Raw genomic sequence first — 21189 nt, 5'->3', positions numbered from 1 at the left:
TGGTTCATCCTCCTCCTCTCTTCCCCCCTGCCCCGGGTTTCGCACCTCTCGTTGTTTTCCTTTCCATTGCATTTCTGTTGGTTTTTTTATTATTATTATTATTATTTTAATTATTAAACTGTTCTTATCTCAACCCACGAGCTTTACCCTTCTGAATCTCTCCCCCATCCCACCGGTGGGGGAGTGAGCGAGCGATTGTCTGGGGCTGAGTTGCCAGTAAACCAAAACAGAAAAAACTCATACAACTCCCCAGAACTGATGTACCCATTCATAAAAGTTTATTAGTTGGAAATGACAATATGACCCAATATATTTACAGGTTCAGAAATTACTAAAATACAACCAGGCCCATGCCCAGCAAACACAACCTCTAGAAGGGGCTCTGCACACCTTCAATCTAGGGAATTACGTTGGGTAAAAGTACATAAAAGAAAGGATTACTTATCTCCTTTGTGGTGGGAGCCATTTTTGGTATTGCTAATCTTTCTCAGCGGTAAAGGTGAAAATCTGACTTGGAACCATCAGTCTCACCTGAAAGCTGCAACTGGTGTAGAAACAGAAACAGGAAACCCTCCCACCACCAACAGAACATCCACCACTGCAGAGACAAAATTACCCACAGATGGGAACCTATACAGAGCTAGTGGATCAACTGTGGACTCGCTAACCTTGTGTCAAAAATTCAACAGGGAAGTGGAAAGTAATTTTCTATTTAAGAATTGCACATGCACTGAGCTATATCCTTACTTAAACCTGAGTCTAATCAAGAGATAATTGTCTTTGGTACAATATGCTGTTTGTTCTTTCTTACTAAAATAATTTAAAACCCCTTACACAAAATGTAGTATAATGAGACATTACATTCTAGATTTGTTCTGGGGTGGTGTTTACTGAGTGCTGCAAACTCCAAAACAATGTGAAGGTGTGCAGATATGAGAACATAAGCAGCTACAGAAGCCAGGGCCCTGCGCTCCTGTGTGACAGACGCACTTGACTCAACCAAACTAGCAGTAGTTTGGTACAGGCTCCAAAGGAGGTGAAGGCCTAGGTGTCACCAGGCCAAGGACTCCTCTAGTTCCAACCTGCTCTCTGAAAACCCACAAAGGAACAGTGCAGCATGGAGAGCATCAATGCATATGGGCTTGGAACACCGATCATGCAATTAACACATGAATAGCGGGTGGCTTTTCCAAGACTCATTTCTCAAGGAACAAAGTTGTGAGTACAGAAGTCTCATGCATACATTTTCCATGGCATGTAATTTGACTACAAGCCAACCACTTTATTCCATAAATACGACAGCCTAAGTGAGCCTTCTTTGAGCTAGGCAGAGTGGCTGCACGGCAGTGATCTTCCCTTGAGCTGGGACACCTCTCAGGGTCTCCTCGAGGCTGAGAGACCTTTCACCAATGGCAGATCTTTGCTAAGTGACATCTCTTGTTACAGCTCTTTATAAACTCTGACAGCGCCTCAATGTAGTGAAAGGTATTGTGGGCTGTAAAACAGCTCTGTGTCTTGGTTTAAAGCATCCCATAAAGACACTCTCCAACAGATGGTTTTGCTTCATTGTTAGTAACAAAATGGTGAACATTACCTTGCTTTGGCAGCTTCTTTAAAGGCTGGAGCAGAGAGGAGGCAGTTCTGCCAAGAAACCCTCACAGCTACCACCTCCTTAACATTGGGTAGTGTGTGCAGGAGCTCATCAGCATCTTTGCTGAGCACCTCATCATCAACCCCAACGTTGCCTACGAGCACTTCAGGGACAAGTACCTGGGCACCAAGTGCGGGGGTGAGCCGGGAGGCTGGGCAAGGCTTGTCTGGGAGGACCCCGAGTCACTGAGCCAACTCTGTGGTGGGCACAGCCACCCTCACACATTGGGGCAAGCCCCTACACTCTTCCGGATTTCTCTGGCAGCATCAGCAAGGCTGACAGTAGGCTACAAGCCCAGGGAGTATGAAATTGTGAGCCCTGAGGTGATCAGCCAAGGGTCCCAGCCCACTGCTGCCCCTCCTAGTGCAGCCACTGACCCTGCTGCCACCCTTGCCTCCATGCTGGCAGCCCCCCCACACCCCTCCATATGGCTCCTGAGCCAATGCTTGGCAAGGCACGCAGCAGCAGCAGCGGTAAGTCCTGCAACTGGGCGCTAGATTGGGGTAGAAACAGGGGTTTCCTGTGCCAGGGAACCCGATAAAGAGCCCGGTGGGGCTGTCGCGCCAAAAACAACCGTCTGCTCTCGCGAGTGCGGCAGACAGGGCTTGGGTGCTGCTGGGGCAATGGTGGGAGATTTAAACGGCTCCCTAGGGAGCGCGGCAAACAGGATGGGCAAACAGGGCGTGGTGCATCAGGAAGGGCATGGCATGGCAGTTTGCATGGCAGTTTGTGCAGGCAGGGCGATCAGGCAGCTGGCAAGCTCGCCTCGTGGTCTATGCTCTCCCGGAAAAGATTTAGCCACGGTCTCTGCTCAGACAAGAGCTATCGCCAGGAGGCATGTGGCAACGCAGACAGAACTCTCACTAAAACATGCAGCCACCCAGGTCTCTGGCTGCAGGGAGTGCCAGAGCCTTGCTCCAGTCATGGAGCGCTCCCAAGACAGGACCTGCATGAGGTGTGAGCAGGTGGAGGATCTGCTCAGCATGGTGGCAGAGCTGAAAGAGGATGTTGCAAGACTGAGGAGTATCAAGGAATGTGAGAGGGAGATAGACTGGTGGAGTCACTTCCTACCATCCCTGAGACAAGCACACCAGATAGAAGCATCAAGAGAAGGAGTGGCCCCCTGCCCTCGTGCTGCCAGGCAGAGGGAGGGGACCCAAGAGACAGAGGATGGATACAGATCCCTGCTCAGCGCAGTAGGGGAATCCTCTCCTGGCCGACTTCACCCCCACAGGTGCCCTTACAGAACAGGTATGGGGCTCTGGAGCCTGAGGGCCAGGAGGACAAAGATACAGAGAGTGATCCACCCACCCAAGGGGTTGACTAGAGGGAACCAGTCAGCCCCACGCATTACAAGAGCCAGTGGTAAGAAAAAAATGAAGGGTAATTGTCGTAGGCAACTCCCTTCTGGGGGGAACAGAGGGCCCGATATGCTGGCCGGACCCATCCCATAGGGAAGTCTGCTGCCTCCCTGAGGCAAGGGTAAGAGACATTACCAGGAAGCTCCCTAGGCTAGTAAAAGGATCCGATTATTATCCGCTAGTGGCTGTCCAGGTCGGCAGTGATGAGGTAGCTGAGAGAGGTGCAAAGACAATCAAAAGGGACTTTAGAGAACTGGGGCGATTACTTGAAGGATCAGGAGCGCAGGTAGTGTTTTCCTCCATCCCATCGGTAGCCAGGAGGCATACGGAAAGGAACAGGAAGTCCCAGATCGTTAACACGTGGCTCAGAGGCTGGTGCCAGCAGTGGAATTTTGGTGTTTTTGAGCATGGGGCAGTTTACATGGCCCCAGGCCTGCTGGAGACAGATGGGGTTCACCTGTCCCAAAGGGGGAAATGGATTCTGGCCCAGGAGTTAGCAGGCCTCGTTGAGAAAGCTTTAAACTAGATATGAAGAGGGAAGGGGATAAAACCAGGCTTGCTAGGAACGAGCCTAGGGGTGGCATACCTGTGTTGAAGAGACCAATAGATCAATTGAAGTGCATTTATACCAATGCACGCAGCATGGGCAATAAACAGGAGGAGCTGGAAGCCATCACACGTCAGGGAACCTATGATGTGGTCGCCATCACGGAAACATGGTGGGACGACTCACACAACTGGAGCACTGCAATGGATGGCTACAAGCTCTTTAGAAGGGACAGGCAAGGAAGGAGAGGTGGAGGGGTAGCCTTGTATGTTAGAGTGTTTTAACTGTCTAGAACTCAATGACGGTAATGATAAGGTTGCGTGCTTATGGGTAAGGGTCAGGGGGAAGGCCAACAAGGCAGACATCCTGGCTGGAGTCTGTTATAGACCACCCAACCAGGATGAGGAGACACATGAAGTACTCTACAAGCAGTTGGTTGAAGTCTCACAATCTCTAGCCCTAGTTCTAATGGGAGACTTCAACTTACCAGATATCTGCTGGAAATACAACACAGCAGAGAGAAAGCAGTCTCGGAGATTCCTGGAGTGTGTGGGAGATAACTTCCTGATGCAACTGCTAAGCAAGCCAACCAGGGGAGGTGCCCCACTGGACCTGCTGTTTATTAACAGAGAAGGGCTGGTGGGTGATGTGGTGGTCAGAGGCTGTCTTGGGCTCAGCAACCATGACATGATAGTTTTTGATTCTTGCAGAAGGAAGAGGGTCAGCAAAACCACTACCCTGGACGTCAGACTTTGGATTGTTAAGGAGCCCGGTTAACAGAGTCCCTTGGGAGGCAGTCCTGAAGGGCAAAGGAGTCCAGGAAGGCTGGATGTTATTAAAGAAGGAAGTCTCAAAGGCGCAGGAGCAGGCCGTCCCCATGGGCCGTAAGTCGAGCAGGCGGGGGAGAAGGCTGGCTCGGCTGAATAGTGAGCTTTGACTGGAATTCAAGAAAAAAGGAGAGCTTACTGCCTTTGGAAGAAGGGGCAGGTGACTCAAGAGGACTACAAGGATGTTGTGAGGGTATGCAGGGAAAAGATTAGGAAGGCGAAGGCACAGCTGGAACTTAAACTGGCCGCCACCATTAAAGATAACAAAAAATGTTTTTATAAATATATCAGTGACAAAAGAAGGGCCAGGGAGAATCTCCCTCCTTTGTTGGATGCAGAAGGTAACCTTGCCAGGAAAGATGAGGAGAAGGCTGAGGTACTTAATGCTTTCTTTGCCTCAGTCTTTAATAGTCAGACTGGTTATCCTCAGGGTTGTCAGGCCCCTGTGCTGGGAGATGGAGATGGTATGCAGAATGAAGTTCTAGTTGTTGAAGAGGTGGCAGTCACTGACCTGCTCCTTCACCTGGATGTTCACAAGTCCATGGGGCCAGAGGGGATCCACCTGAGGATACTGAGGGAGCTGGCAGAGGAGCTCACCAAGCCACTCTCCATCATTTATCAGGAGTCCTGGTCAACCGGGGAGGTCCCAGATGACTGGAAACTAGCAAATGTGACACCCATCTACAAGAAGGTTCAGAAGGAGGATCCGGGGAACTACAGGCCTGTCAGCCTCACCTTGGTGCCGGGAAAGGTCATGGAGCAAATCATCTTGAATGCCATTACGCAGCACATGCAGGACACCCAGGGGATCAGGCTCAGGCAGCATGGGTTTATGAAAGGGAGGTCCTGCCTCGCTAACCTGGTGTCCTTCTATGATAAGGTGACCTGCTTAGTGGATATGGGGAAGGCTGTAGATTAGATGTTGTCTACTTGGACTTTGGTAAGGCCTTTGACACTGCCTCCCACAGCATTCTCCTGGAGAAGCTGGCTGCTCATGGCTTGGACAAGTGCACTCTGCACTGGGTTAAAAACTGGCTGGATGGCCAAGCCCAGAGAGTGGTGGTGAATGGAGTCAAAACCAGTTGGCGGCTGGTCACGAGTGGTGTTCCCCAGGGCTCAGTGTTTGCGCCAGCCCTGTTCAATATCTTCACTGATGATCTGGATGAGGGGATCGAGGGCACCCTCAGTAAGTTTGCAGATGACACCAAGCTGAGTGGAAGTGTTGATCTGCTGGAGGGCAGGAAGGCCCTACAGAGGGGCCTGGACAGGCTGAGTCGTTGGGCCGGAGCCAACGGTATGAGATTCAACAAGGCCAAGGGACAGGTCCTGCACTTGAGTCACAACAACCCCAGGCAATGCTACAGGCTTGGGGAGGAGTGGCTGGAGAGCTGCCTGGAGGAAAAGGACGTGGGGGTGTTGGTTGACAGCTGGCTGAGCATGAGCCGGCAGTGTGCTCAGGCGGCCAAGAAGGCCAATGGTGTCCTGGCTTGTATCAGGAATAGTGTGGCCAGCAGGAGCAGGGAGGTGATAGTGCCCCTGTGCTCAGCACTGGTGAGGCCACACCTCAAGTACTGTGTGCAGTTTTTGGGCCCCTCACTACAAGGACATCGAGGTGCTGGAGCGTGTCCAGAGAAAGGCAACAAAGTTGGTGAAGGGCCTAGAGAACAAGTCTTATGAGGAGCAGCTGAGGGAATTGGGGTTGTTTAGTATGGAGGAGGCTGAGGGGAGACCTTATCGCTCTCTACAACCACCTGAAAGGAGGTTGTAGCGAGGTGGGGGTCAGTCTCTTCACCCTAGTAACAAGCAATAGGATGAGAGGAAATGGCCTCAAGCTGTGCCAGGGGAAGTTTAGGTTGTATATTAGGAAAAAATTCTTCACCAAAAGGGTTGTCAGGCATTGGAACAGGCTGCCCAGGGACGTGGTGAAGTCACCATCCCTGGAAGTATTTAGAAGGGTAGATGTGGTGCTTGAGGCTATGGTTTAGTGATGGACTTGGCAGTGATAGGTCAGCAGTTTGACTCAATGCTCTTAAGGGTCTTTTCCGACCTTAATGGTTCTGATTCTATGATGCACAGGGCTGGTGGGCAACCCTGGCACCAGATGTGGGTGATGGTGGCCCATGCATGGGACAAACCTAACTTTCCATCTCTCTCCCCTCTTCTCCTAACCGTGCTCCAACTTTCTCACCTCTGGGAAGTGCAAGGAGGCAAGAACCTCTCCATTGGCCACCCCCATGCTAGGAACTGCCTGCAGTGGCTCACTGCTGCCTCCACCCCTGGTGACCCACAGAGCCAAGCAAGGTGAGAGGCTGGAAGGGATGCTGGGAACAGTGGTGTGGTGTGACTGAGGACATTTCGGAGGGCACACCAGCACCATGTGGTACTGAGCTTTTGCCTCCCTCCCAGCCACAAAACTCATTCCTGCACAGTTTGGGCAAGTCCTGGACACTGTGCAGGTAGCAGCTGATGCTCTAGAAGAATGCTGTGCTGACAGTGGAGATGGGTCCCACCAGCACACACTGGGATGGATGGGATGGGCTCCCCATCCTGCCCCCCCCCGCTCACCCTCCTTCCTCCCTCATCCCCCTACAGATTACAGACAGAATGATGGAAAACTTGGCCATTGCAGAAAACAAGTTCGCTGCCACAGAAGTCTGCATAAAGGGGATGCAGAAGTGAGAGCACCCCAGAGACCCCCCAGACTTCCCTGTTCCCCCCCCCCCCAGGCCCTGCAAGCCCCTGGGAATCCATCCCTCCCCTCCATTCCCACCCAGGGGGGATCTCTGTGACCCCCCCCACCTGAATTTACATCAACAGACAACCCAGCTCAAAGCGTGTCTATATCAGCATCTCCTTAGGGCACAAGCAGGGCCTAGCCGCTGGGTTTTAAATGCATCTTTTAAGAGTGCATAATCCCCTCCAGCCCCCTTCCCCTGCAGCCTCCTCCTTGCACTATCAGAAAGCTGCGACCCACAGGGGAACATCTCATCTCCTCATTGACACACCGGGGCAGGGCACATGCCCCCAGGCTGATGGAGATGATTATTGCTGGTACTGGGGGAGGGGAAGAGGGGGAACTTCATTTTTGGTGGGGTAGAGCCTCATGCTAAACTAACCCTGAGCAGATCTGGCCATGGGGCCACAACACCCCCAGGCTGGAGGTGAAGAGAAGGTGGGGGCAGCACACCCCCCAGGGCAGGGAGGGCCCCCCCAGGTGCATCCCCTAGCACCAATTCTGTCCCCCCAGCATGAGGGCTTCCCAGGTGGGTGTACTGTTGACCTACCCCATATGGAAAATGGCTTCAGAGGTGCTTCATCTGGGGAGGGGGCTGTTGCCCTGTGCTTGGAGTAACCCCCCACTCCAGTGGAGCCTCCTTCCCCCCACTGCCGGGGTGGGGACCCAGACCACCAGGACATGCCCGCAGCCAAGACAAGATGTGCTGGGGGTGCCTGTGGCCTGCAGCAGGGAGGGGGCTGTGACCCCCCTCATCCATAGGTGAATGCTAGGGGTGCCCCCACCCCAGCACTGTCATGTCAGCAGCTTCCTCTGGCAGTTGACAGGGCACCCAGGCCATGGGCACCAAGCCACAGCCACGTCCACCTGGGGAGGGGTGTGTGTGCAGATTATGGAGGACATGGGGGTGGATGCCCCTACCCCAGTCTCCCTTCCCCTCTCGGTTCCCCCCACCCCCCTCCCAGTGTCCCTGTCCCCACTTACGGTGGGGCCAGCCCACAGATTGGTGCTGAGCCCCCTCCGTTGCAGTGTCTCCAGGTGGCTGCTGGGCTGGGGGGTGCTGCAAGAACCAAGGGGTCAGGTGGGGTGGGGGGAAGTGATAAAGCCCCCCATGTCCCCTGCACTCACCTGGCCTTCCTCCTCCAGCTCTGGCAGGATGGGCACAGACACAGGGAGTTCCCCTGTGCGAGGAAGGGGTCAGCATGGGGGACCCCAGTACCACAGTGCATCTCCCAGTCCACCCAGTGCTTCCTTACACTTCCCACAGCCTTGGTTCCCCCCGGCTTCACCCTAGCACCTACTCCCACTGCCCTCCCAGTCGCTCTCCCAGACCCCCCAATGTACCCAGTGGGTCCCAATATCTCCCTATTGCTCCCCCATGATATGCCCCACCCCAGCACACATTCCCAGTGCCCCCCCAATACATCCCAGTAGCATATAATGCCCCCCAGTATACCCACAACAGCACCCAAAGGTTGTACCCAGTACCTCCCAGTACATCCCCACTGACACCCAGCTGGTCCTTATATCCAGCCCGTGGGCTCCCAGTATCCCCCCAGCAGGATCCAGTGCTCTTCAGTATCTCCCAGTACCTTGATCACCTCCACTCTGAGCTGCTGCTCAGCTGCTGGGATGTCCCCAGTGCAGTGCCGGGCAGGATGGGGGGCCAGGGGGGCTGCGGGTGGAAGCCCCTTCTCACCCCTGTCACCCACCTGCCCGTTGAAGTGCCGCTGAGTGCCCCAGCCCCCCTGGCCAGCCCCACGCCGGCAGCTCTTGGGGCTGGGGGGCCCACAAAGGGATGCTGTCTCCCTGTTGAGCCTCTCAGCCGACCAGCGGCCCCTTGAGGGGGGGCCGTGAGGTAGGGCACACCTGGGCACCCCCACTGGGTCTGGAGCTGCCCGGCTCAGCCTGACAGGGTGCAGGGGGCTCTAAGGCACTTGGGGTGTCCTTGGGAAGGCTGGGAGGTGCAGGAGGGCTTGGGGAGCCTCCAGCACTGGGACTGAATGGTGTTGCCGACTTCTCAGGGGAGCCAAACCTGGGGCCCAGCTGCAGGGGAGCAGTGAGGGTCAGCAAACCCTCCCATTGTGTGCCCCACATCCCCTTTTGTCCCATACAACCCCCATACCCTCCTTCCTGCCCATCCCATCCCTGTGAGTCCCTATATCCTCCCTGCACTCCACCATTCGCCTGTTCCCTTTGATCCCCATCACCCCCAGGACTCCCATGTCATACCAACAGTCCGAAACCTCCCATCCTCCTAAAAGCCCCAGACTTCACATGGTCCCCAAGTCCCTCCTTTACATCCCGAGAACCCTAGCCTGCCCCCCGCCCCATCCTTTCCCATGTCCTCCCATGCCCTTTGCAAACTACTATTCAAAACCTCCAGGCCCCACCACCCCCATATGTCCTCCCCAAAACCCCAGGGCCCTTCCAGCCCTCCTGGCCCCTCGTGTCCCCACCCCAGCAGCCCACCTGCAGGCTCTGGAGCAGTCTGGCCAGGGGGCTAGTGGTGCCCAGCTGGGAGCCCTGGCCCAGGCCCAGCAACAGTCCCAGGGGGGACAGCGTGGGGAGCAGCAGTGGGCAATGCTGGAGGAGGGGGCTAAGCGGCAGTAGGTTGCCTGGGGGGGACGAGTGAAAGGCAAGATACTACCCAGGTACCAGGGGCACCCCCTGCCCCCCAGCATGCCCCCAGTACCCCCCTGAGCACAAGCACCCCTCATCCAAGCAGTCCCTCCACCAAAGCCCTGAGGTGCTCCCGAGGCACCCAGCTCCCCAACCCCACTCACCCAGCAGCACGGCACTGAGCAGGGAGCTGCCCAGATGGGGTCCCAGCAAGTTGAGGTGCTCCAGGGTGCCCATGGGGCTGTTGGGGGCCCGGCCCTCCCTGCACGGGGCCTCAGTAGTTATGGCGGGGGTGCCAGTTGAGGTAGGTACCACAGAGGGGCTGGAGGGGCTGGCAAGGCTGGACTGCTGGCAAGAGGGGCAAGTTGGGGGCACATCCAAAACATGGGGCAGAGACAACCCCAGGCCTCGCTGCCAGGACAAAACCAACCCGTCCTCCTCATCCTCCTCCCATGCCCTAGGGGCAAGCAACCTCTTGCACCCTCCTCCCCCGGGCAAAGTCTCTGCTCTCCCAGGGGCACATACATATCCCCACCTTCCTCCCCAGGGGCAGCTACTTCTCTGCCCCACTCTGGGTGCTAATACCTTCCACCACTCTCCTCCCTGGGGCAAACACACCTCCTGCCAGTGCCTTGGGATGATGTTTTCCTGCTACTGCACCGCAGGCAAATACACTCCTTCCTCTTCCCCAGGGTTAAATACACACCCAATACCACAGGGCAGCTATTGGTAGGGGCAAATCCCCCCAGGTACCATCACCCTTGCTCCTAGAGGGGGGAAATAGCTTCACCTATGGTCCCTCTCCCTTAGTAGAGGGGGAACTCCCCTTCATCAACCTCCTCCCTGCAAGGGCCCCCCCAACCCCTCTCCTCCCTACCCTGAAGCAATCCCCCTATTTCCAGGGAGCAAAGGGGCCAGTCTCACCGGGGGGGCAGCAGGGGCAGGCTCAAGGGGGCCCAGCCAGCAGCACAGGGTGGAGGGCGAGCGAGGCAGGCAGTGTGGAGAGAATCAGGGGCTGGCTGGGCAGCAGCACGCAGCCCTCGGGGACAGGTCCCCGTGCCTCCCACCTGGCCCCACAGCCACAAGGGGCTCCCTCAGGGCAGGAAACCCCCCAGCACCACTGCTGCAGCCATCCTGGGCATGGTCCGCCCCTGGTTGATCGAGGGACATCTGCTGCACCCCTGTTCCCCGCCAACTGCCCGGCCCCACTGGCATTGCCCCACATACCTGGGCTGCCGTTACGGCCAGAGGCTTTTGACTGCAGGGAGGTCCCTGAGGTGGGTTCGGAAGATGCTGCTGGGTGCCTGAAGAGACCCAGGAGCTGCCCGCTGAAGTCCCAGCCAGTGGGCAGGAGCCCGGTGCCAGGGCAGGGCGAGCTGTCAGTAGCAGGCAGGGAGACCAGGGGGAGGCTGAGCCCCCCGGGCTTCCAACCCCAGTACCCTGAGTACCCAGCAGGCTCAGCAGGTCTGCAAGAGGCTGCTCAGTCACCGGTGGGTGCATCCCTTTGGGCTCAGGGGGCACTCTGTGAGCTGCCAGGTCCTGGGGCTCAGGGCACCAGGGGCACTGGGCCCCCCTGCCCAGGGCCCACTCACCCACAAGAGAAAGCAGCATCCCAGGGGGGAGTGGGCAGACGGGTAAAGAGTACAGGGGCAGGTGCAGGGTTGGGGCTTCCCAGCTTGGCAGCCAAGCTCAGCAGGCTGCTGGCAGGAAGAGGGGTGCTTGCTGGTGGCAGCCATAAAAAGCCTCTGCCCTCGGGGACAGCATCTAAGGGCACTGGCAGGTTATTGCTGCTTTGGCTGGTTAAGGCATCACTGACAGGAAGGTCGACCTTGCCTGCCTGGGGGCCACTGGTGGTGGCCGGCAGGCACGGCCCTGGCCCTCCGGCTCTGGGCTTTCTCCAGTCACCCCCTGCAATGGGGCTGGCCAGCTGCTATTCCTGCCTGCGGGGCGCTGGCTCCAGGTGCCCTCAGCAAGGGGCACCACAGGAGATCTGGGGGGGGGTCACTGCATCTGGTGGGGACAAGCAGAGGCCAAAGCAGGGGCTAGCAGGTGGGCGGTCCTTGGGGCTGCCATTGGCCCTGGAGATGATGTCGTGGGGCTGCAGAAAGGGTGGGGTGATGAGCCAGGTCCCTGTGGGGGCATATGTGGCCTCCAGGGTCTTTGCTCCCAAGGGGACCCTGAGGAAGCTGCCAACAGTGCTGGGCAGGGGGATGCTGGTGCTGGGGGTTGTGGCCAGGTGCCCCTCTGCTGAGAACAGCAGGGTCAGGCCAGGACCTGTAGGGAACCACAGGGACGCAGGGGTCAAGTGGGCACCAGCAGGGCATAGGCACCCGTATCTCTAAACTGGGATGGATTGGGAAGGTGGGGGACAGGAAAGATCAGGGGGGCAGGATGTGACAGGGAAGATGGGGGAGCCCTGGGAAATGTGGGGAAACCAGGAGGGCACCGAGTGGACTGGGATGGGCGGTAAGAACCCAGGACTTACAAGATACACAGGAAACATCTGGGTCTGGACAGGCATGACCAGGAGATGCATGGGGTAACGCGGACAAGGCAGATACACCAGCGGGACCCTGAGGAAAGATAAGCATGGGCAGGGTACCCTGGTACCTGTGCCTGTGTGGCAGGGGCCTGGGACACCCTCCATGCTATGGTACAGCACGGCCATGGCCGCTGTTTTCCAGTAGTGATTGCAGAGTTTGGTCATGTCCTGCTGGCCCTTGGCCCCAGGGGTCCCTCGCCCAGCCACCACCGCCCCTGGGTTGAAGTTAAACACCTGCAGGGACAGGGCAGGCTGTGAGTAACAACTGGCTACCCCACAGGGACAAAAAGACCCACCAGCACAGGGCAGCCGTATACCCCCCTCCTACAGCCAAGGCAATCCCTTGCATCCCACCATGTCTGGGGAGTGCCCCCAGTACAGCACCCCCCCCAGTCCCCCTGATCCACCCCACCCCACACCATGTGCATGTTGAGTGGACACTCGAGGCCACACTTGCAAGTCCCATCAGCCAGGAGGTCGGCACAAGTCTGTTCCAGCGAAGTCAGCGTGGTGCCGCTAGGGCTGGGTGGCAGAGGTGGCGAGCCGGCATCAGGGAGGGGAGTGGGTGGGCATCAGGGGCTGCTCCTACCTGATGTAGCACACGGAGCCCTCCTCCACCTTACGCTCCCAACCCACAGGCACAGGCCCAGCCAACGGGCACGTGGGTTGCTCTCTTCTGGTGCAGTCATCGCTGCTGCTCATTGTGCCCCCTCGTCACACAAACGCCTGCGGTGGGTGCTGGCAGGGGGAAAACAAATGGGCCAATAGGACTCGGCAGGACTGGGGGTGCCAGGGCACTAGGGAAGGGCTGGGGGGGACCAGGGGTGCTCAGAGCCATAAGGCAGCAGAAGGAGCCCCCAGAGGGTGCCCAGGGGCCACGGGGCAGGACCACAGGGGTCTGAAGAAAGAAGTCATCTGCCCAGGGAAGTAGAGCAGGACTGGGGGCAGTGGCTGCCCCCCCGACCTTTGCCAGCCCTCCCCCCACACCAGCCCTCCGTCCTGTTAATCCCCGTGTCCCCTCACAGGCAGGAGAGAACAGTGACCTATAAAACACCCGATGAACCGCAGCTAAAAGGCAAACAGCTGCTGCTGGCCCTAATCCCCGGTGGGGCAGGGGGGGCCGGGGGGGCATCAGCACTAGCTAGGGGTGCGGGGGGGTGGGTACACCTCGCACCTGCTTATCCCTGCGAACATCCCAGCGTCAAGCCCGCGGCCGGTGGGCTGCGGCGCCCGCGGTTGCTGCCCCGACGGTACCCTGCAGGTCTCTGAGCGGCAGAGAGATTCAACACACGGCAGCAGCCACGCAGGGCCCCACGGGCCAGAGGGTGCGGGAGTGGGGAAGTGCGGGGGGTGGAACACGCAACACCCAGGCATCCAGACACCTCCTCTAGACAAGGAGCCCCGCCGCCCTGACCACCTCCCCAGAATCCCGAGTGTGCTTTCGCTCCCCGCAGCGACACGCAGGGTGGGGCAGGGACGAGCCCAAGCACCAGCCATAGTGGGCTGGGGGGAGCGGGTCCCTCCCGTGACAACCCCCGCCCCCGGCCGGGGGGTGGGCGCTGCTGGGGCGGCCCGTGGGACCGGGGGACCACGCGGGTGCGTGTCCAGGGGCACGGGTGGGGGATGGGCGCCCCGCGCGGGGTGGGCAGGAGGCGAGAGGACAGGGCGCCCCAACCCACCCGCACCCACCCGCACCCACCTGCGGTCATGGCGGCGGCCGGCGGAGCTGGGCTGGACGCCGCGGCACAGGGCACCGGGTCCCCGGTCCTGCCGGGCCCCGCCGAGAGGTGGGGCAGCCTGCGCACCGCGCCTGCGCGCGGCGGGGGGCCCGATCCCGGCGTGCCCCGCGCGGGGCAGCGCCGGGAGCGCCCCGGGATACGGGGGGAAGTGTCGGGGCCGTGCTGCCCGTGCCCTGGGAAGTCACCGGGGCCGCGCCAGGCCCCTGGCGCTCCCCGGGACTGTACGAGGCTGCCGCCACTCATCCCAGCCCTGCCCCGTTGTGGCGCTGCGGGCCCTTTAAGGCAGGGTGGGGCCGGTTTCCAGATATTGCATCATCCGCCCGCGTGACTCACCGGAGGCGCGCACCCCGCCGGAGCGGCTCCTACCCCCTGGGCGGTTGCGCGCGCCCCACCCGCCCGCTCCCCATTGGCTCGCGCCTCCCGGTGCGTCACGGCGCTGTGGGCGCTCGTTGGCTGCGGCCCGCGCGAGCGTTGCGTCACGCCAGGACCCTTAAAAGGGGTGCGGGCGGCGGCATTAGTGGGAGCTGAGCGGTGCGAGGCGATGCGGGCGAGGATGACCGTGGGGCAGCGCTTGGGCCGGGGCCGTGGGGAGCCGGGGACGCCTAGGAAGGTGCGCGTGGAGCCGGGCTGGGGGTGGAGGGAGGCCGAGACTGAGGCGTTCGGCCAGTCGGGGTCCCAGTCGGGGTCCCAGTCGGGGTCCCAGTCGGGGTCCCAGTCGGGGTCCCAGTCGGGGTCCCAGTCGGGGTCCCAGTCGGGGTCCCAGTCGGGACAGTGGGGCTGCCGGAGACCTCGCAGGCCGCCCTTGTCTGAGAACGGTGCTCGGGGCGCAGCACCCCCTGGTGCGGGGCTGTGGGGCACTGTACCCGGGTCGCAGCTCCCTCGTTCCCCGAGCTGGCGGCACCCCAGAGAGTGGGGCAGGGGCTCCGACCCCCGGGAATTCTCCACTTGCTGTGCCGCCATGGTGGGGGCGGATGCTGACCCTGCTCCCCTCCCTCCCCAGGCTTCCAGGAGGAAGTGCGTCCTTGTCGACCACCACACCTGAGAGCAGGTAAGAAGGGGCTGGGGTGGCACCCTGGGGCTGTCGGGGCCGGCCCCCCCTGCAGGGAGCAGTACCCCGGCGCCGCGAGTCCCGGCCTGACTCACTGCTCCCCACAGCGCGGCACTGGCCCGGAGGTGACCATGGCAGCGGAGGGGCTGCCTGCAGGGGGACCCACTGGTGCCCTGCCCAGCTGGGAGCTGGAAGCCTGGTACCAGGACCTGCAGGAGGTGCTGGCAGCAGCAGAGCCCAGCGGGCCCTCCCCACCCTGGGGGGCTGAGCAGGTGAGCTGAGGGGCCAGGAACACCCCGGGGCGGGGGGGGGGGGGGGAATAGGGCAGGGGGTGTCTGGGCCTGACGACTCCTCTCTCCCTGCAGGCAGAGCTTGCTCCACTGTGGGACACAGAGGGGGCTGGCAGTGGCCCAGAGGGCTGCAACCCAGATGCTGCCCTGACTGCTGAGCTGCTGGGACCAGAGCACACATCTGGCACGGAGCCAGCGGGAGTGCTGGGCTCTGCCTCTAGCTGGAGCTCCCCACCCCAGCTGGGCACAGAAGAGAATGAGGCGGGGGCAGCTGCAGGGCGTGGGGTGAAGAGGAAGAGGTGCAGTGGCATGGTGGCAAGCAGGGACTTGGCCAAGCGCCGGGAGTGGGCGAATGAGCAGCGGGTGCTGGAGCTGACAGCCCGCAACGAGCAGCTCCGGGAAGAGATCCGGCAGCTCAGTGCAGAGGTGGAGCGCACACGGGCAGCCCTCATTGACCGCATTGTGAACCTCCGCTGTGCTTAGGCACCAACGCTGCCCTGCAGTCTGTGGGGCAAGGACTCTGCTGCCCCTGTGGACCGGGGGGTGGACATGAACTGGAGGGGCACTGCCCCGCTGGCATAGACTGATGCCATAGGGAGGGCACCACTTCCATATGCAATTGTACAGTTTTTGCATTTTATTACATGCATGTAACCACCAGTACAGCCCAGTCGAGTCTCTGGGTAGCACTGGGGTTGCTCCCCAGCACAGGGGAGCCAGATGCTACTTCTTCCGCTTCCCCTTGGGCACAGCTCCTTTGGGGCTTTTGCCTTCCGCTAGTGCCAGCTGCTGTTTCAGCTCCAGCAGCCTGGCCACCTCTGCATCGACCTGGGCTTTCTCTGCCTTGTTGGCCTTCAGCTGCCGTACATGGTTGCCCTGGGGCAGGTGGGGGGGGTGGGAGGTGATAAGGGCGGCTGGGGGAGGAAAGGGCAAGACAGGGCTAGACACCACATATACACCCCTGCCACTCACCTGCTTGGCCACCTCCTCTGTCAGCTCTTGGATCAGCTGGGGGTCACCTGGAGCAGGTTCTGAGGCTGGAGGGGTCTGTTTGGCCTGTGGAAGGCCAGAAGTAAGTGTGAGTTCTGCTCCCAGTCCACAGGGGCAGAGCTCTGCACCTGCCACTCTCACGCTGGAGAGGGGTGGGTTGCTGTAGCACCCCTGAGACAGTGCCAGGGAGTTACCTGGGGCTCTACAGCAAGGTTTTCAGGCTGGGAAAGGAGACAGCAAGTAAGAAGGGACAGAAAGCAGAGGTGGAGCGGCTAGGAGGTGCCCAAGGTGGGAGAGCTGCAGGGGCACTGCAGCCCCTGCTCACCTGCCCTCCACCAAAGTGCTTGCGCAGGGCCTCAACCTGGTCATTCTCCAGCTTCTGGAAAAGGGGGCTCACCTGGATCCAGGAAGAAAAAGGGTCATCCCTGCAGGGCCAGCACCCCCAGTGGCACCCATGCACTGCCTGGAGGGGCACAGCCCGCCTTCCCACTCCCCCACACCTACAGTGCCAATGCGATGCCCAGGGGGCAGGGTGCAGGTGAAATTGTGGCTCATGACGAAGCAGTCCGGGGGGATGCAAAGCTGCTCCTGGATGGCCAAGCTGACACCAGGCATGTAGGGCTGTAACAGTACAGCCAGCATGGAAGCCATGTTCACTGCTATGCCAGTCACTGTGCTTGCACGCTGCCTGTGGGGCAGGAAACCTCCCATCAATGCCAGCTCCCAGACTTGCCCCCTGCCCAGCTCCCCATCTGTCCCTACCTGTCCTTTTCATCCCCCTTGATCCGCTTCCAGGGCTCGTTCGCCTGGATGTACTGATTGCCATGGCGAGAGATGCTAAGGATACATCTCAGGGCATCACGGATGCTGGTGGAGGGGTACGGGGGGGCTGAGCACCTGCTGTAGGTCAGGTGTCTGCCTTCCCACCCTCACAATTCAGCCCCAGGATTTCAGCTACCCACCGCACTTTCTCCAGCAGCTGGTGGTACTGGCGCAGCTCCAGGGTGACATGGGCCAAGAGCCGCTTGTCATCCAGTGTCAGGATCATGTTGGGGACAGCACCACCAAAGAACTTGCACACAAACATGCCAGCTCTGGGAACAGAGGTGGAGTAGGCATGAGCACAGCCTGGGGACAGAGATGGCCCCTGCCACCACCAGCATCCCCCAGAACCTGTTGATGAAGTTGCCCAGGTTGTTCAGCAGCTCTGAGTTGTTCTTGAGCATGAGGTCGCTCCAGGAAAAGGCACTGTCTTGCCCTTCGGGCCGCACATACAGCAGGTAGAAGCGCCAGATGTCCGCAGGGATGCCTGTATCCTTGGCCATGTCCCCGAACACTCCCACACCCCGGCTCTTGGAAAACTTCCCATCCTCGTAGTTCAGGTACTCTGGGGAGGGCAGGAGAAAGACCACCATGGGGCCCAAGCATGGGTCCGGCACTCTCCCAGGCAGGGAAGAGCCCCACAACACTGTCAAAGTGCTCATAGACTCACACCGAGCTCAAAGGGGCTTCCAAGTCAAGGAGGGTAGACACAGTTCTATGCCTGTGCAGGACAGACTGGACTGTTCCCAGCACTGAGAGAAAGCAGGAAAGTGTGGAGACCCCCCCGATCCCTGGTGACCGCACAGTACCTGTAGCAATGAGGTGGTTCACCAGTGTGTAGTTGTCCTCAGCACCCAGGAGTGAGCAGGGGAATATGACACTGTGGAAAGGGACATTGTCCTTGGCCATGAAATTGTAGAGCTCAACCTGGTAGACAGAGGGGGGGACACACATCAGTGGACCCCAGCATCCAGCTCTGTCCCTGCCTCCACCCTGCAGCAGCGCCAGGCTCATACCTGCTGTGGGTTCTTCCACCACCTCTCCCACTGGTCAGTGTAGTTGGCTGTAATGGACAAGTAGCCAATGGGAGCATCAAACCACACATAAAAAACCTGGGGGGAGAGTGATACATGAGCTGGGGACTCCCAGGCAGGGCACGTGGGGACAGACACTGCAAACAAAGGGCCAGGTGGGACCCACCTTGTCACGGAAGCCATCAAGGGGTACAGGTGTGCCCCACCTGAGGTCACGAGTAATGCAGCGGGGTTTGAGCCCGTCCCGGATCCAGGAGCGAGTGATGTAGCGAGCATTGGCCGTCCAGTCCCCTGTGGCCCACGACTGCTCCAGCCAGGGCTCCAGCCGCTCCTCCAGCTGCAGGGGAATACATGGGGATGGCCAGTGGTATCAGGGGGTGCCCCATCCCCTCCCCTCCCCACTCCCCCAGGGATGAAGCTCACCTTGGGTAGATCCAGGAAGAGGTGTTGAGTGGGTTTCACCACAGGGATGCCCTTGCAGAGCTTGCACTGCGGATTCTGTCAGAAGGAAAAACATGGGTTTGAGGGAGCCCAGGACAAGGCTGGGGGTCCCAGGCAGAGCAGGGGGATTGTGGGGTGATGCCCAGAGGGATCCTGTCCCACCTTCAGCTCCACAGCATTGATGAGTTTGCCACATTTGTCACATTGGTCCCCCCGTGCCTCCTCATAGCTGCAGAAGGGGCAGGTGCCCTCCACAAAGCGGTCAGCCAGGAACCGCTGGCAGTCCTCACATCGCAGCTGCTCCACAGTGTCTTGCAGCAGGAAACCACGGGCCAGCAGGCGCTGGAAGATGTCCTGGGCAATCCTGGGACAGGAGAGGAAGAGGAGTGGGGCAGCCCCCATCAGCAGCCAGGAAATCCTTGGAGAGCCAAAGAGCACCCTCAGCCAGGTCCGCCGGGGTTCCCTCCAACATTCCCCAGCACCAGTTCCTCCATCTGAGCCCCTGGAGGATGCAGCCGCTCACATGGTCTGGTATGGTGTGGTGGTGCGGCCAAAGTAGTCAAAGGAGATGTCAAACCAGCGGTAGATGTCCGCATGGATGGCATTGTACTTGTTGCAAATCTCCTGGGGTGTCAGCCCCTCTTCCACTGCCTTGGTCTCAGTGGCTGTGCCGTACTCGTCTGTGCCACACACATACAGCGTGTTCCAGTTCCGCAGGCGGCAATACCTGCAGGCAGGGACCTGTGACACCCGTGCAGGTGTTGGGGGCAGTACAGCCCCCCCACAATGATCCCCTGGCACCTGGGAGCTTTCCTGCAGCTGGGTCTCACCTGGCAAAGGTGTCAGCACTGAGGACACAGCCAATGATGTTGCCAAGGTGGGGCACGTTGTTCACATAGGGCAGAGCGCTGGTTATCAGGACATTCCTCATGCCCTCCACTGGCAGCCTGGCATGCACAGGGGCAGTCAGAGCAGGCACAAAGAGCAACAGGGCCACCCCACCTTAGAACAATGCGGCATCAACCTGGGAGCCTCAGCCAGGCCCCTCGGAGCTCTGGGGCAGCCAGCCCTGCTGTCATCTTGGGACTCACACAGGTTTCTGAGGCTGCCAGGGCTTGGGCAGTCCTGCAGCACCATGGGCCCAGGCATCTGCAGCAGCTGTGATTTCCTCCTCTGTCAGGGCACGCTCAGAACCTTCTTCCTCCTGCAGGGAAGGCTGGTCCCAGTGAGGGTCTGCATGCCTGTTGCCAGAGCCCCACAGGGGCCCCACAGGGGCCCATTGCTGGGCCAGGGCTGTACCTCGGGCTCGTTACTGGTGGCTCTCTCCATGGCCAGGGAGGGCGGAGGCTGCTTCTGCAGGTAGGACTTGAACTCCAGCAGTGCCCTGGGCATCAGAACAGAGTCAGCAGCTTTCCTGCAGGCCTCTGAGAGCGTCATGCTCCGGAACCACATCCTCAGCTGCTGTAGCTCAGCTTGGGGGACATGAGAGAGAGTAGCATGACTCTTACAGACATAGGAACACAAGGAACACTCCCCCTCAGTACTCCTACTTCATTCTTACTTGGCAGGCTGGTCTCATCCTGGAGGACAGGAAACAAGGTACCCCACACAACCACATCAGCCACTGACTTGGTGTCCTGGGCCAGAGAAGCAGAGTCAGGCCTCGAGGAAGCCTCAACCCAAGCTTAGGGCTCTGTCTCCAGGCAGGCAGCAGCAAGCTCAGTTCTGCAGGGAGCAGGGCCCAGCCCCCACCAGTGGTCTCCCCCAGGGAGCAGGGCTCCCCCCACCTCCCAGTCCCACTCACCCCAGCGAGGTAGGGAGTGCCTCTCCTAGACAAGTTCTGCTCTATGTGGGCCAGCAACTTCCCCAGGGCCTCCACTGCCTCCAGCCCTTTCTTGCCGTGCACCAGCTGCGCATACAGGGCAGCTGAGGCGGCCGGCTGGGAGCAGACAGACAGAAGGGGTCAGGCAGGCCGGGCGCTGCGAGGCAGAGAAGCCGCCACACCCTGAGGCACCCACCTGCAGCTCAGTGGCCTCCCACTCCAGCCACTGGTTGGTGAGGTCGGTGGGCTCCTCCCCGCCGGCCAGGAAGAAGAACCTGGGGGGTTTGAGGAGGGGAGGGCAAAACTGGAGGCTGTGGGGCCGCCCCCCCGCCCCCCCGGTACTCGGTACTCACTGGCAGATGGCGTTGGGGGAGAAGAGGACGGTGCCACTGTCCAGCTCCAGGGCGGGCACCCACGGGGGACTCAGCGGGGCGAGGGGCCGCTCTGCAGGGGGGGGAGCGGGCCCGTCAGCCCCCGCCGAGGCGGGTGGATCACCGGGGCCGGTGTGGGCAGGTCCCTGCCGCCGAGGGGAGGGGATCGCGGCAGCCACCGCCGCGGCGGTCTCACCTAAGGGGTCGTTCCAGTCGAGCCGCACCGGGGCGGCGGCGGCCCCGGCAGCTGCCAGCACCTTCAGCGCGGCGGGCCCGCCCGCCGCCAGCCGCAGCCGCATGGCCGCGCGCTGATGCAACGGGGCCGCGCGCGGGGCACGCCGGGACCCA

At 60.0% G+C, this 21189-nt stretch overlaps 3 protein-coding genes across 15 annotated transcripts; 1 reads left to right on the top strand and 2 right to left on the bottom strand.

Moving 5' to 3' along the window:
* Positions 1–256: 256 nt before the first annotated feature.
* On the bottom strand, positions 257–14350 carry MBD6 (methyl-CpG binding domain protein 6). 11 transcript variants are annotated; one of them, XM_064474580.1, is made up of 10 exons: positions 13984–14347; positions 12874–13022; positions 12704–12806; positions 12228–12315; positions 10970–11118; positions 9907–10090; positions 9593–9738; positions 8249–8301; positions 8105–8180; positions 257–5778 (listed from the first exon to the last, which is right to left on the bottom strand). In XM_064474580.1, exons 2-10 carry the CDS (start codon positions 12984–12986, stop codon positions 5635–5637), a joined length of 1056 nt encoding a protein of 351 aa, XP_064330650.1. In that variant the 5' UTR covers positions 12987–13022; positions 13984–14347; the 3' UTR covers positions 257–5634. The 11 variants fall into 11 exon arrangements, 10 of the variants coding, with proteins under 10 accessions (XP_064330650.1, XP_064330648.1, XP_064330647.1 ...); XM_064474578.1 differs by adding an exon at positions 13459–13549 and having other exon boundaries at positions 5645–8180; positions 13984–14348; XM_064474577.1 differs by having other exon boundaries at positions 5645–8180.
* A 148-nt stretch (positions 14351–14498) lies between these two features.
* Positions 14499–16021, top strand: DDIT3 (DNA damage inducible transcript 3). Its single transcript, XM_064474588.1, has 4 exons — positions 14499–14633; positions 15024–15071; positions 15179–15343; positions 15437–16021. The coding sequence occupies exons 3-4, from the start codon at positions 15203–15205 to the stop codon at positions 15842–15844; spliced, it is 549 nt and encodes a 182-aa protein (XP_064330658.1). The 5' UTR covers positions 14499–14633; positions 15024–15071; positions 15179–15202; the 3' UTR covers positions 15845–16021.
* Positions 15976–21185, bottom strand: MARS1 (methionyl-tRNA synthetase 1). Of its 3 annotated transcripts, XM_064474570.1 has the most exons (22): positions 21038–21185; positions 20824–20914; positions 20667–20745; positions 20453–20587; positions 20210–20285; positions 19948–20120; positions 19740–19852; positions 19479–19595; positions 19172–19375; positions 18811–19012; positions 18631–18705; positions 18374–18544; positions 18190–18285; positions 17983–18100; positions 17525–17738; positions 17314–17445; positions 17114–17218; positions 16856–17039; positions 16677–16748; positions 16546–16572; positions 16334–16417; positions 15976–16237 (listed from the first exon to the last, which is right to left on the bottom strand). In XM_064474570.1, exons 1-22 carry the CDS (start codon positions 21138–21140, stop codon positions 16085–16087), a joined length of 2724 nt encoding a protein of 907 aa, XP_064330640.1. In that variant the 5' UTR covers positions 21141–21185; the 3' UTR covers positions 15976–16084. The 3 variants fall into 3 exon arrangements, with proteins under 3 accessions (XP_064330640.1, XP_064330641.1, XP_064330642.1); XM_064474571.1 differs by lacking the exon at positions 16546–16572; XM_064474572.1 differs by lacking the exon at positions 17114–17218.
* Positions 21186–21189: the final 4 nt, after the last annotated feature.

The sequence above is a fragment of the Phalacrocorax carbo genome, chromosome 27 (assembly GCF_963921805.1).
Source record: "Phalacrocorax carbo chromosome 27, bPhaCar2.1, whole genome shotgun sequence".
NCBI lineage: Eukaryota > Metazoa > Chordata > Aves > Suliformes > Phalacrocoracidae > Phalacrocorax > Phalacrocorax carbo.
The sequence above is the reverse complement of the archived record's forward strand: the minus strand, read 5'-3'. Positions and strand labels throughout refer to the sequence as shown.

Coding starts and splice junctions, on each gene's coding strand:
- MBD6 (XM_064474578.1), bottom strand. CDS start 12,986: ATGAGCAGCAGCGATGACTGCACCAGAAGAGAGCAACCCACGTGCCCG. Junction 11,119..12,227: donor AGATGTTTCCTGTGTATCTT/GTAAGTCCTGGG, acceptor TGCTACTGACAG/CTCGCCCTGCCCTGGCACCG. Junction 8,302..9,592: donor GACTGCTCCAGAGCCTGCAG/GTGGGCTGCTGG, acceptor TTCCTCGCACAG/GGGAACTCCCTGTGTCTGTG.
- MARS1 (XM_064474570.1), bottom strand. CDS start 21,140: ATGCGGCTGCGGCTGGCGGCGGGCGGGCCCGCCGCGCTGAAGGTGCTG. Junction 20,915..21,037: donor CGACTGGAACGACCCCTTAG/GTGAGACCGCCG, acceptor CCCCCCCTGCAG/AGCGGCCCCTCGCCCCGCTG. Junction 20,286..20,452: donor GCACTCCCTACCTCGCTGGG/GTGAGTGGGACT, acceptor TCTCTGGCCCAG/GACACCAAGTCAGTGGCTGA.
- DDIT3 (XM_064474588.1), top strand. CDS start 15,203: ATGGCAGCGGAGGGGCTGCCTGCAGGGGGACCCACTGGTGCCCTGCCC. Junction 15,344..15,436: donor CACCCTGGGGGGCTGAGCAG/GTGAGCTGAGGG, acceptor CTCTCCCTGCAG/GCAGAGCTTGCTCCACTGTG.